This window comes from Oncorhynchus keta, chromosome 28, assembly GCF_023373465.1.
Source record: "Oncorhynchus keta strain PuntledgeMale-10-30-2019 chromosome 28, Oket_V2, whole genome shotgun sequence".
NCBI lineage: Eukaryota > Metazoa > Chordata > Actinopteri > Salmoniformes > Salmonidae > Oncorhynchus > Oncorhynchus keta.
This window is the reverse complement of record NC_068448.1, coordinates 71,768,947-71,782,767: the sequence shown is the minus strand read 5'-3', so window position 1 is coordinate 71,782,767 and position 13,821 is coordinate 71,768,947. Positions and strand designations below refer to the sequence as shown.

The 13,821-nt window shown below is 46.9% G+C and overlaps 1 protein-coding gene across 9 annotated transcripts in view; it reads left to right on the top strand.

Moving 5' to 3' along the window:
* Positions 1–13,821, top strand: part of LOC118397907 (receptor-type tyrosine-protein phosphatase mu-like) — a 344,875-nt gene that overhangs the window by 129,182 nt on the left and 201,872 nt on the right. For all 9 annotated transcript variants that reach the window (XM_052483784.1, XM_052483786.1, XM_052483782.1 and 6 more), the window contains exons 6-7: positions 1,778–1,952; positions 12,562–12,855. In XM_052483784.1, coding sequence (XP_052339744.1) covers positions 1,778–1,952; positions 12,562–12,855 — 469 coding nt within the window. The remainder of the gene's footprint in view (positions 1–1,777; positions 1,953–12,561; positions 12,856–13,821) is intronic.

The window sequence follows — 13,821 nt, the reverse complement described above, 5'->3', positions numbered from 1 at the left end:
TCTCCCTAACATAAACAGCGGGAGGATATCTCCCCTAACATAAACAGCGGGAGGATATCTCCCCTAACATAAACAGCGGGAGGATATCTCCCCTAACATAAACAGCGGGAGGATATCTCCCCTAACATAAACAGCGGGAGGATATCTCCCCTAACATAAACAGCGGGAGGATATCTCCCCTAACATAAACAGCGGGAGGATATCTCCCCTAACATAAACAGCGGGAGGATATCTCCCCTAACATAAACAGCGGGAGGATATCTCCCCTAACATAAACAGCGGGAGGATATCTCCCCTAACATAAACAGCGGGAGGATATCTCCCCTAACATAAACAGCGGGAGGATATCTCCCCTAACATAAACAGCGGGAGGATATCTCCCCTAACATAAACAGCGGGGAGGATATCTCCCTAACATAAACAGCGGGAGGATATCTCCCTAACATAAACAGCGGGAGGATATCTCCCCTAACATAAACAGCGGGAGGATATCTCCCCTAACATAAACAGCGGGAGGATATCTCCCCTAACATAAACAGCGGGAGGATATCTCCCCTAACATAAACAGCGGGAGGATATCTCCCCTAACATAAACAGCGGGAGGATATCTCCCTAACATAAACAGCGGGAGGATATCTCCCTAACATAAACAGCGGGAGGATATCTCCCTAACATAAACAGCGGGAGGATATCTCCCCTAACATAAACAGCGGGAGGATATCTCCCCTAACATAAACAGCGGGAGGATATCTCCCCTAACATAAACAGCGGGAGGATATCTCCCCTAACATAAACAGCGGGAGGATATCTCCCCTAACATAAACAGCGGGAGGATATCTCCCCTAACATGATGGCCAGTGCTCTGTCTGGTCTGTTGTTCTCTCTCCCATCTAAAGTATTGGACCGTCAGCGGTTCAGTTTGACCGCTCTGTGACCGTCTGCACCGATGCTGTTCCCCAGGTGGACTAGACTAGCGTTGCCTGCCAGGCAGCCACGTACTCCTCTCCTATTCATAAACCGACCAGCGGAATGTGGAAACCTGCTGGTTAGCCCAATGGTGTTAGACCCTACAGCCTGCAGGCACTCTTCAATAGGTCTCAGCTCATGTGTTTACAATGTACTGCTTCAATCTGCAGTACATTCTACTGTACCCTAGTCTACACCATGCTGGCAGTGTTGACTTCAAAAACAAAGATTGACAAGAGTCACTGCAGACGACTCAATTTGTCAAATGAGGGGAACCAGTTTGAATGGGGAATGTGTTTGTCGCAACACTCCTAATTTACAGTTGAAGTCGGAAGTCCCATACACTTAGGTTGGAGACATTAAAACTCTTTTTTCAACCACTCCACAATGTCTTGTTAACAAACTATAGTTTTGGCAACACCAGCTCTGTCAGGAGGAATGGGCCAAAATTCACCCAAGGTATTGTGGGAAGCTTGTCGAAGGCTACCCAAAACATTTGACCCAAGTTAAACAATTTAAAGGCAATGCAACCAAATACTAATTGAGTGTATGTAAACTTCTGAACCACTGGGAATTTGATGAAAGAAATAAAAGCTGAAATAAATAATTCTCGCCACTATTATTCTGACATTTCACATTCTTCTAATAAAGTGGTGATCCTAACTGACCTAAAACAGGGAATTTTTACTATGATTAAATGTCAGGAATTGTGAAAAACTGAGTTTAAATGTAGTTGGCTAAGGTGTATGTAAACTTCCGACTTCAACTGTACATTTACATGATCGTGTGTTGCTGTGTATTTTCCTACCAGGGTATCGGAGGGAGACGGGCCCCGATGAGAGAGACCAAGCCGGTGAACTCCCGCCGCTACACCGCCACGTTTGACGTGGAGAACACCACTAAGGGAGACTCTGGACGCTTCCGCTGCATCGTCCACTCAGACAAGGGCGTGGGCGTGTCCAGTTATGCCGACCTGACCGTCAAACGTAAGTCACGTTCTGCTTGTGCCTCCTATATTGACCGGTAAAGTTTCCTCACAAATAGGTGCTACGTCATGGACTACTGTACAGTATTCTGTTCATGGTAGTGTTATCCCTATGCATACAGTATACTGTTCATGGTAGTGTTATCCCTATCCATACAGTATACTGTTCATGGTAGTGTTATCCCTATGCATACAGTATACTGTTCATGGTAGTGTTATCCCTATGCATACAGTATACTGTTCATGGTAGTGTTATCCCTATGCATACAGTATACTGTTCATGGTAGTGTTATCCCTATGCATACAGTATCTCTATTTAAGAGTGAAAGTTATGAAATAACATTTCACTTGGACTTTTAATCAACTATAATAGATATTTAATTTAGTTAATTTCTTCAACCAGTCACAAACAAGTCTGTCATTTTATTGTATAATTTCCAATGTCAAGGCCAAGAGTGGGCCTCTCTCTCTCTCTCTCTCTCCAATCTCCATAGCTCAGGTTCAGCCTTAGTGATTGCCCTCTATTGTACTCTAAATGTCTCTCTTAGGAAGTTCAGTGTGAGGGATAGCTATAATCCTGGCCTGCCAGATAGAGACCTGTCAATCACTCTCAAATAGCCCTGCGCGTTTCCACCAGCACACTCTGTCTCTATGTGCAGCAGGCGCCAGCAGCGGCTCTCACTGACAATGTGTCAGAGGAGGTGTGTGTGTGTGTGTGTGCATGATGTACTGTTTATTAGGTGCACCACCCCGTTCATGAAAATGGTTCGCTCCTATAGACTATATAAAACAGGCAGACAGGCATCGAGGCATTGAGTTACTGTTCGATTGAACGTTAGGTGACCTAAGCAACTTTGAGCATGGTGTGATCATCCATGCCAGGTGCTTCGTTTCTAGTATCTCAGAAACGGCTAGCCAGTGCCTCTCGCACGACGTGTGTAGGGTTTACCTATAATGACGCGACAAACAAAAAACATCCAGTCAGCGGCAGTCCTGAAGGGGGAAAAACACCTTGTTGACGAAAGGTCGAAGGAGAATGGCAAGAATCGTGCAAGCTAACAGGCAGGCCACTAACAGTGAAATAATGGTGCAGTACAACAGTTGTGTGGAGGACGGCTTCTCAGGAAAAAAAAACTTGTCAGTCCTTTCCACAAATGGACTATTGCAGCAAACAACCACACTTGGTTCCATTCGTATCAGCTAAAAACAAGAAGTGGCTCCAGTGGGTACACTATCACCAACACTGGAGAATTGAGGATTGGAAAACCATTGCCCGGTTCCTGTCGCGTCATGCTGATGGCAGAGACATTTGGCGTGAGCAGCATGAGTCTGTAGACCCATCCTGCCTGGTGTCAAAGGTACAGTTGGTGGCTGTGGTGTAATGGTGTGGGGAATGTTTTCCTGGCACACGTTAGCTCCCTTGATTGAGCAACGTTTCCATGCCCCGAAGAATTCAGGCTATTCTGGAGGCAAAGGGGAGGTCTGACCCAGTACTAGATGGGTGTACCTAATAAACTGGCCTCTGAGTTTGTCAGACATGTCGATGCAAATGATCCCTGGCGTGTTGGTTGCCATAGTAAATCCCCCTCCACTTGGTTGTGTAGAGGAACGATGTACGACGGCTGCCTCCTTTACCATGTCAAAATATGCTTCATCATTTTAAACGCCGTTACCAAAGACTCCCGTTCTTCTCACTTCCCTGATTGGGGATGTATTATAACAGCAACAACCAGTTCCACTTTTCAATTGAGTTGTCTACATTTTTTCATCCCGGCCGTTTGTCCCCCTCTCACTGATCTAATATTTAATTTCGGAAACTTTTCATATTCACATCATTTTTATGAATTTGCAAACACCGACTCTGCTACGGCTCGTTTTTACCACTTGTTTTATTCCATCCAATTTACGTGTTTCGTCTAGTGAAGACGTGTGGTGGCTTTGTCAGCAGAGTGCACAGCTCTTCTCTGAGTTGGTGACCCTACTGGTCCTGTTTTCACACAGTCAGAGTAGGAGTGCTGATATAGGATCAGTTTAGCCTTTTAGATCATAATGAATAGGATTGTATGGAGGGGGCTGATCCCATATCTACAGGGGGGGGGGGCTGATCCCAGATCGATTGACGGGGTCAGGGACGGGGCTGGGGGGCTGAGCTGATCCCAGATCGATATGGATCTATGGACGGGGTCAGGGACGGGGGCTGATCCCAGATCTAGTACCAGGGATACTGACCCAAGAACGGTCTTTAAAGTCCCAATGCAGCCGTTTTTATATCAATCTCAAATAGTTTTTGGGCAACAATTAAGTACCTTACTATAATAGATTTTCATTAAAATGGCCAAAATAGCTTTTTACCAAAACACCATTTCCCAAGCAAGAATTTAGCTAGGACTGTCTGAGTGGTTTGAGTAGGAAGGGAAACTGAAAACGAGCTGTTATTGGCAGAGAGGTTTGTAACTCTCTTTGCCGTTGGTCTAGTAACCAAATTACCGCATTGTGATGTCACCATGGAAAGCCGACACTCCTGCCCATACAAACCTACTGATTAGAAGGTCCTCTGTAGATTGTATTTTCAACCAGTAACTATCAGGAAACAACACTGATTAAATGTTTTCACACTTCTACAGTGTTGGTTTCATCAGCTGTTGTACAATATGATATTAAACACAGGGAAAACTGACTGTTGACTGCACTGGGCCTTTAACCCTGCTGTGGTCATATAGGCTGACCTGAGGCATGTAGAAGAATGGCTGGGGTTATAAATTATTCATGTTGCACTGTTTAACCCCCACATGGCCCAACAGGTCCCAGAGAGGGACATTACTATACCACTACTAATATAATAATAATAACTGCCAGTTAGATGATATATTATTCACCTGGAACGCTACCTACTGCACAGGTGTATGTTGCGGGGCAGCAGGGTAGCCTACTGGTTAGAACATTGGACTAGTAAGGCTGCAAGTTCAAACCCCGGAGCTGACAAGGTACAAATCTGTCATTCTGCCCCTTAACAGGCAGTTAACCCACTGTTCCTAGGCCGTCATTGAAAATAATAGTTTGTTCTTAACTGACTTGCCTAGTTAAATAAAAGTAAAATAAAAAAACGTTAACCCTTTAGAGAATGGTTTAGATTTGCACTTTCGGTTTTGGACATTGATCCTTTTACTTTTTGTTTGCAGTGAATGTCACTTTTTGCTCTGACTTTGGATGTAGTTCAAGGTATTGAGTCTCTTTAGATGACCTCTTTGTCAGAGCTTGGCCAGCTAGGTCACAAGGGAGGGCTTGGCATCCATCTCAGAACACTGTGCCTTAGCCATACCTAATGTGCCTGTATCAGTAGCTTAGGCATACACTGCACCCCTAGAATGAACAAAAGCTCCCTTTCTGAACAGACCTGACCTCCATATTGCACCATTTAGAAGCACTATCATTGCCTGGAGTTACAACTACTGTTTGTGAATCTCACAGGCTTATTAGCGTACCATGTGTAACAGTATAGCTTCCGTCCCTCTCCTTGCCCCTACCTGGGCTCGAACCAGGGACCCTCTGCACACATTGACAACAGCCACCCTCGAAGCATCGTTACCCATCGCTCCACAAAAGCCGTGGCCCTTGCAGAGCAGGGGGAACAACTACATCAAGGTCTCAGAGCAAGTGACGTCACCGATTGAAACGCTGTTAGCGCACACTCCGCTAACTAACTGGCCATTTTACTTGGTTAACACTCACCCCCCTTTTGACCTCCTCCTTTTCCGCAGCAACCAGTGATCCGGGTCAACAGCATCAATGCAACAGTATAGCTTCCGTCCCTCTCCTCGCCCCGACCTGGGCGCGAACCAGGGACTCTCTGCACACATCAACAACTGCCTCCCGGGTGGTGCAGTGGTCTAAGGCACTGCATCGCAGTGCTAGCTGTGCCACCAGAGATTCTGGGTTCGAGCCCAGGCTCCATGTGGCGGTGCTCAATTGGCCCAGCGTCGTCTGGGTTAGGGAGGGTTTGGTCGGCAGGAATGTCCTTGTCTCCTCGCGCACTAGCGACTCCTGTGGAGGGCCGGGCGCAGTGAACGCTGACCAGGTCGCCAGAAGTACGGTGTTTCCTCCAACACATTGGTGCGGCTGGCTTCCGGGTTGGATGTGCATTGTGTCAAGAAGCAGTGAGGCTTGGTTGGGTTGTTTCAGAGGACGCATGGCTCTCGACCTTCGCCTCTCCCGAGTCCGTACGGGAGGTGCAGCAATGAGACAAGATTAACTACTACCAATTGGATACCACAAAATTGGGGAGATAAAGGGGCAAAATAATAAAATTAAAATAAAAAAAACTGCCTCCCACGAAGCATCGTTACCCATCGCTCCACAAAAGCCACGGCCCTTACAGAGCAGGGGGAACAACTACTTCAAGTCTCAGAGCGAGTGACGTCACCGATTTGAAACACTGTTAGTGCACACCCCGCTAACTAGCTAGCCAATTCACGTCGGTTACACATGGCTAGCACTGCCACACTAGCAACAACAAGCATGCTCACAGAACATCCAACATCTCTCTGACCCTGTTTTCGAACTCCTTTCTAAATATTGAACCCTAATCATTTCAGCACAATCCTAATGGTACCCAGAAGGGGAGTTTACATAAGCTTCCACAGCCCATGGGACAGGGACCAGTCATCTGGGGAACCGTGTGGGCTTAGGGGTTGGGTTGCATGGGAGCCGACAAGCCAATAACACTTCATATATAGCCTGTTTAGGGTAGGGCCCTGTGACCACCGGGAGGGTGTGGCTAGCAGCAGGTGCTATATAAAGTCACAGCTGCTTTTAGTTTCATAGTGCCTCTCCAGTCCACACGGCTCGCTGCTTGCTGACTCAGCAGTTATGGCTACATGCAGCCATCCAGCGCCACGGCGACAGCTGAGCGCCACCACCAACCACATGGCGACCACACGTAGACTTGCTTGCTGCCACGAGCAGGCTCTTTGAACAAGGGGCACTCTTTTATGACCTCTAGGTTGTTGAGCAAGTGGGACTTATAGTTCAACTGTAAAGTGGAACTTATAGTTCAACTGTAAAGTGGGACTTATAGTTCAACTGTAAAGTGGGACTTATAGTTCAACTGTAAAGTGGGACTTGTAGTTCAACTGTAAAGTGGGACTTGTAGTTCAAATGTAATTATGGATGAAGTCCCTTTTATTTGTTGGGCAACGTGGTGATGATGGGGATATCACTCCTCCAGAATTCGACTAAAATACTATTTGTTTTGTTTATACTTCAGCTGCAATTGATTACGCTTGCCTGGCCCAATGGAGCCAGTAGGATAGTCCCAAAAGTGCAGACTCAATCAAATGCTCAGTGTTTGAAAGAAAACAAATCCTTTCACCACACAGATTGGTGTTGTCTGTAATGTCAGCCCCAGCGCATTATGCTGTTTAGTCATTACTGATGGTCGATACCCACGTGGAGGTGAAAGGGAGTGAGGCCTGACACATCACACGGCACCCGTCAGTACACGGCACCTGTCAGTGGCTCCAACCTTTTGTTTTCCCATTCTGCTACGCGTCAGTGGCCTCGAAGGATCGATTGCCTGGCCCTCCCGAAGCTGTTGAAGGACCTGATATCTTATTTATCTCTTTCTTTCTTCCCCCAACCCAAACAAAATGTCAGAGATGATGTGGTATCGGCTTAGAGGAAATGGAGACTGCTAGAACACCTTACAAGCCCCGCCGTCTAACTCCACCGCACAGCCAGATTGAACTGTCACTTCATCTCAAAGTTAATCTGAGCTGACTATGAGGTGGCATCGTGCTCTCTCTCTGTTCTCTCTCTCTGTTCTCTCTCTCTGTTCTCTCTCTCTGTTCTCTCTCTCTGTTCTCTCGCTCTGTTCTCTCGCTCTGTTCTCTCTCGCTCTGTTCTCTCTCGCTCTGTTCTCTCTCGCTCTGTTCTCTCTCGCTCTGTTCTCTCTCGCTCTGTTCTCTCTCGCTCTGTTCTCTCTCGCTCTGTACTCTCGCTCTGTACTCTCGCTCTGTACTCTCTCGCTCTGTTCTCTCTCTGTTCTCTCTCTCTGTTCTCTCTCTCTGTTCTCTCTCTCTGTTCTCTGTTCTCGCTCTCTCTCGCTCTGTTTCTCTCGCTCTCTGTTCTCTCGCTCTCTGTTCTCTCGCTCTCTGTTCTCTCGCTCTCTGTTCTCTCGCTCTGTTCTCTCTCTCTGTTCTCTCTGTGTGTTTGCTCTCTGTGTGTTTGCTCTCTCTGTGTGTTTGCTCTCTCTCTGTGTGTTTGCTCTCTCTGTTCTCTCTGCGTGTTTGCTCTCTGTTGTTTGCTCTCTCTCTGCGTGTTTGCTCTCTCTCTGCGTGTTTGCTCTCTCTCTGCGTGTTTGCTCTCTCTCTGCGTGTTTGCTCTCTCTCTGTGTGTTTGCTCTCTCTCTGCGTGTTTGCTCTCTCTCTGCGTGTTTGCTCTCTCTCTCTGCGTGTTTGCTCTCTCTCTCTGTGTTTGCTCTCTCTCTCTGCGTGTTTGCTCTCTCTCTCTGCGTGTTTGCTCTCTCTCTCTGCGTGTTTGCTCTCTCTCTCTGCGTGTTTGCTCTCTCTCTCTGCGTGTTTGCTCTCTCTCTCTGTGTTTGCTCTCTCTCTGCGTGTTTGCTCTCTCTCTCTGCGTGTTTGCTCTCTCTCTGCGTGTTTGCTCTCTCTCTGCGTGTTTGCTCTCTCTCTGCGTGTTTGCTCTCTCTCTGCGTGTTTGCTCTCTCTCTGCGTCTTTGCTCTCTCTCTGCGTCTTTGCTCTCTCTCTGCGTCTTTGCTCTCTCTCTGCGTCTTTGCTCTCTCTCTGCGTCTTTGCTCTCTCTCTGCGTCTTTGCTCTCTCTCTGCGTCTTTGCTCTCTCTCTGCGTCTTTGCTCTCTCTCTGCGTCTTTGCTCTCTCTCTGCGTCTTTGCTCTCTCTCTGCGTCTTTGCTCTCTCTCTGCGTCTTTGCTCTCTCTCTGCGTCTTTGCTCTCTCTCTGCGTCTTTGCTCTCTCTCTGCGTCTTTGCTCTCTCTCTGCGTGTTTGCTCTCTCTCTGCGTCTTTGCTCTCTCTCTGCGTCTTTGCTCTCTCTCTGTTTGCTCTTTGCTCTTTGCTCTCTCTGTGCTCTCTCTCTGTTTTGCTCTCTCTCTGCGCTTTGCTCTCTCTCTGCGTCTTTGCTCTCTCTCTGCGTCTTTGCTCTCTCTCTGCGTCTTTGCTCTCTCTCTGCGTGTTTGCTCTCTCTCTGCGTGTTTGCTCTCTCTCTGTGTGTTTGCTCTCTCTCTGTGTGTTTGCTCTCTCTCTGTGTGTTTGCTCTCTCTCTGTGTGTTTGCTCTCTCTCTGTGTGTTTGCTCTCTCTCTGTGTGTTTGCTCTCTCTCTGTGTGTTTGCTCTCTCTCTGTGTGTTTGCTCTCTCTCTGTGTGTTTGCTCTCTCTCTGTGTGTTTGCTCTCTCTCTGTGTGTTTGCTCTCTCTCTGTGTGTTTGCTCTCTCTCTGTGTGTTTGCTCTCTCTCTGTGTGTTTGCTCTCTCTCTGTGTGTTCGCTCTCTCGCTCTCTCTCTGTGTTCTCTCGCTCTCTCTCTGTGTTCTCTCGCACTCTGTGTTCTCTCGCACTCTGTGTTCTCTCGCACTCTGTGTTCTCTCGCACTCTCTCTGTGTGTTTGCTCTCTCTCGCTCTCTCTCTGTGTTCTCTCGCACTCTCTCTGTGTTCTCTCTCTCTGTGTTCTCTCGCTCTCTCTCTGTGTTCTCTCGCTCTCTCTCTGTGTTCTCTCGCACTCTCTCTGTGTTCTCTCGCACTCTCTCTGTGTTCTCTCGCACTCTCTCTGTGTTCTCTCACACTCTCTCTGTGTTCTCTCGCACTCTCTCTGTGTTCTCTCGCACTCTCTCTGTGTTCTCTCGCACTCTCTCTGTGTTCTCTCGCTGCTTCTAGAGACAGTAAGAGGTTTTTATTTGGCATGTGAGTCTCCACCTGTTTGCCGTCTGATAAGTTAAATCAGTCAGTACCCCAGGGATCAGGACAGCTGTCTTGACTGCTAAAGAAAGACGGTTAAATCATCTAGACAACCTTTGTCTGAGTGGTTGGTCTCTATCATCAAAATAGAATGAATTGTACATCTATACAAGGGGTTGAAATTATTTTTTGAAGTGATGGTTGTGGAAAAATTATAAAATCACCAGGAATTTAGCAATTTTTTGACATTTTCTAAATCTGTTAAGTATTCCCAAAAATAAAAGCGTAATCAAGGTATGAAATCATTTTTATTTTAAAATACAATCTCTTTCTGGTCTTAGTTGTGAACAATTTGCAGTGTAGAAATGATTATAATCATTTTCTGGCCCCCGACCACTCGCTCCGACAAAAATCGGCCCGCTGCTGAATCTAGTTGCCTAGCTACCCTTGGTCTAAATGTAACAGACCTGTATTCAAATGTGTTGTCTTTGTAAAAATACCTGCACTTGTCTGGTGACTGCCGCAATGGGACCAACACAATAGTACCTAAAGTGCAAACCCCGCTGGCATTCCAGGCAGGCTCAATGAAAGGAAAGAAACACTATGCAAACGCAGGTATGAAACGTATAGAGTGGTGTAAACAGGGAAGAGGAAGGGGTATGAGATGCAGGGAGGGTCAACAAGTGGGCGGCCATGACGTCTGTCCGGTCTGGCACATGCTGTGAGAGTGTCCCTGAGACTACTGGGTAACTCCTGGGGCCACGGAGCAGACGGCATCTAGTGAGAGGGAAGAGAATGGGAGAGAGGGGGAGGGTAGTATCAAGAGGGAGAGTGAGAGAGAATTTAGCTTGACCGATGCCACCACACGACCCACAACAATAACACAGAACTATTTTCAGTAGCTCCATGTTGTTACCTAGTTTACTTGGAGGGTTTCCAATAATGACACTTCCATTGACTCCAGTGTGTATAATATATCTGAAGTCTATAAAACACAGTCCAGAGTCAGACGTCAACCCCACATTACAGACAGAGATCTAGGGCCGTATTTCACACAGCGTCTCATAGTAGCACTGAAGATCTAGGATCAAGTCCCCTTGTCCATCTCATTCATTTCAATCTAAAAGGTACAGATGGTCCTAGATCAGCACTAGTATTGTGAGATGCTTGATACATACAGCCCCTGGGAAGACATTCTGTCTTTTCTATCTCACGGAAAAGTCACACGTTATGAGGCCAGGCTGACAGGAAGACAGATGAGCCATTACTTAACCAGTAATTGGTGTTCTCACTGGTTCCAATCGATATCAGAGGCCATGGTGTGTGTGTGAAGTACACAGACCTCTGAGGGGCGACAAAGCGCTCCGAGGTCCTGTTTTTCTAAATCGTGATGTATTGTATGAAAGCAACAGCCTAATATACGGTATATTCAGTAAACTAAAGGTGTATGTCCTCACCCCTCATATGCACTTCCTGTATAAAGAACAATGTTATAGGCAAGGAAATCTGGATAACTAAACTGTTCAGTCTGTTCAAATCTTCACATTAGTCACTGATATCCAAGTCTTATCTTGTCAGGTAGTAAATGCGTCTGAGTAGCCAGACTTAACTGACTTGCCTAGTTCAATAAAGGTCAAATAAAAAAGACATGATCTCACCATGACACCTGACTGGCCTGTCGGACAAGCTATCATCAGGGTACCAACTATAGGCTAAGTGTGGGGGGGGGTCCATGGAAGTTGAGTCAGTCATTCCCTAGACCCGCCACTGAAAACACCCCGGTAGAGCAAAAACATTCACCCTCACAATGGACAGGAATTGGCTCATTGTCTTATTGTTGGCAATTGAACACGATAGACTGACTTTGGTACAATGGATCCTCCTCAGAGGTCTCTTCAGGACGACAGAGAGCGCTGGGTAGAGGAGAGGGAGATTGTTGAAATGGGTCACCAGGAGAAAGAGAGCAGGACCAGTGGGAGTGATGAGTAATGGATTCAGGTTGGCTGTTCTACCGGCGAAGGTCAGGAAATTAATTGGTTTAACTCATTACCTCGGTTCGGATCTCCCCTTTTTTCACCGTGCTCTCCACCTCAGCCCAGAACTCACGGCTTTGTGTGAGGCACCGCCACCACAATCACTTAATTGCTCCTACTTAAGATTTAAGCCGCCGATATCATGCGAACACGCATTCTATTTCTCTGCAGATTCACGTTGGGTGTAATTGAGAATTCTCTCTGTTCTGCTCTGTTTGCAGAGTGAACCTGTAGTATTTGCATAATTTTAGTGTTTCTCTACATTGACTGCAGGTTTATATATTAACTCTTCTGAAGGTAAGATGTTTTGGTCCTCGAATGTCAAAATGTACAAAACATCACATCTCTCGTGTTATAGTTTAGGACAAACTAAATAAGTGGAGAGCTTTTTGCCATCTCTCTTGTATTCAAAATGAGTCCGAATGAATCATCAAGAAACAGAACAGATATTTTGCAATATAATGTTGACGTTATATCAGTTCCTGGACCGTATTAATAAAAACCCAGAGGGAATGAATATAAAGTGTCTCTGGGGATAAAATAATTATTATATTATAAATAATTAACATTTGGTAGGTAATCTCACAGTATTTGTCCACCAATTGAAATGACTATTTAAGACTTCTTATCTAATTCTCATCTCTTCCTCTTGTCTCCCAGAACCCCCGGTGCCCATCGCTCCGCCCCAGCTTACCGCTGTGGGCGCCACCTACCTCTGGATCCAGCTCAACGCCAACTCCATCAACGGCGACGGGCCCATCGTGGAGCGGGAGGTAGAGTACCGCACAGTGGCGGGCAGCCTCATTGACAACCAGCCCGTGGACAAGACCACGCACAAGATCGGCCACCTGGACCCTGACACGGAGTACGAGATCAGCGTTCTGCTCACCCGCCCCCTGGACGGAGGAACGGGGGCCCCTGGACCTCCCCTGAGGGCCAAGACCAAGTGTGCCGGTGAGTCCCAAGACGTGCAGGGATGCAGACGCGTGCGCACACACACACACACACACCATGGGGGTGGCAGAAGGCCCTTTTTCCATGTATACAGTATGATGTTGTACAGTTACATACCAGCGGTTACATACCAGCGGTTACATACCAGCGGTTACATACTAGCAGTTACATACCTGCGGTTACATACCAGCGGTTACATACCAGCGGTTACATACCAGCGGTTACATACCAGCGGTTACATACCAGCGGTTACATACCTGCGGTTACATACCTGCGGTTACATACCTGCGGTTACATACCTGCGGTTACATACCGGCGGTTACATACCGGCGGTTACATACCGGCGGTTACATACCGGCGGTTACATACCGGCGGTTACATACCGGCGGTTACATACCGGCGGTTACATACCGGCGGTTACATACCGGCGGTTAGATACCAGCGGCGGTTAGATACCAGCGGCGGTTAGATACCAGCGGCGGTTAGATACCAGCGGTTAGATACCAGCGGTTAGATACCAGCGGTTACATACCAGCGGTTAGATAAACTCAGCAAACAAATAAACGTCCATTAGATAGTTAGGTAGGAGCTGTTAGATAGTAGCCGTTAGGTAGTTAGGTAGTAGCCGTTAGGTAGTTAGGTAGTAGCCGTTAGGTAGTTAGGTAGTAGCCGTTAGGTAGTAGCCGTTAGATAGTTAGGTAGTAGCCGTTAGATAGTAGCCGTTAGATAGTAGCCGTTAGATAGTAGCCGTTAGATAGTAGCCGTTAGATAGTTAGATAGTAGGCGTTAGATAGTAGCCGTTAGATAGTTAGGTAGTAGCCGTTAGGTAGTTAGATAGTAGCCGTTAGATAGTAGCCGTTAGGTAGTAGCCGTTAGGTAGTAGCCGTTAGATAGTTAGGTAGTAGCCGTTAGGTAGTAGCCGTTAGTAGCCGTTGGATAGTTAGATAGTAGCCGTTGGATAGTTAG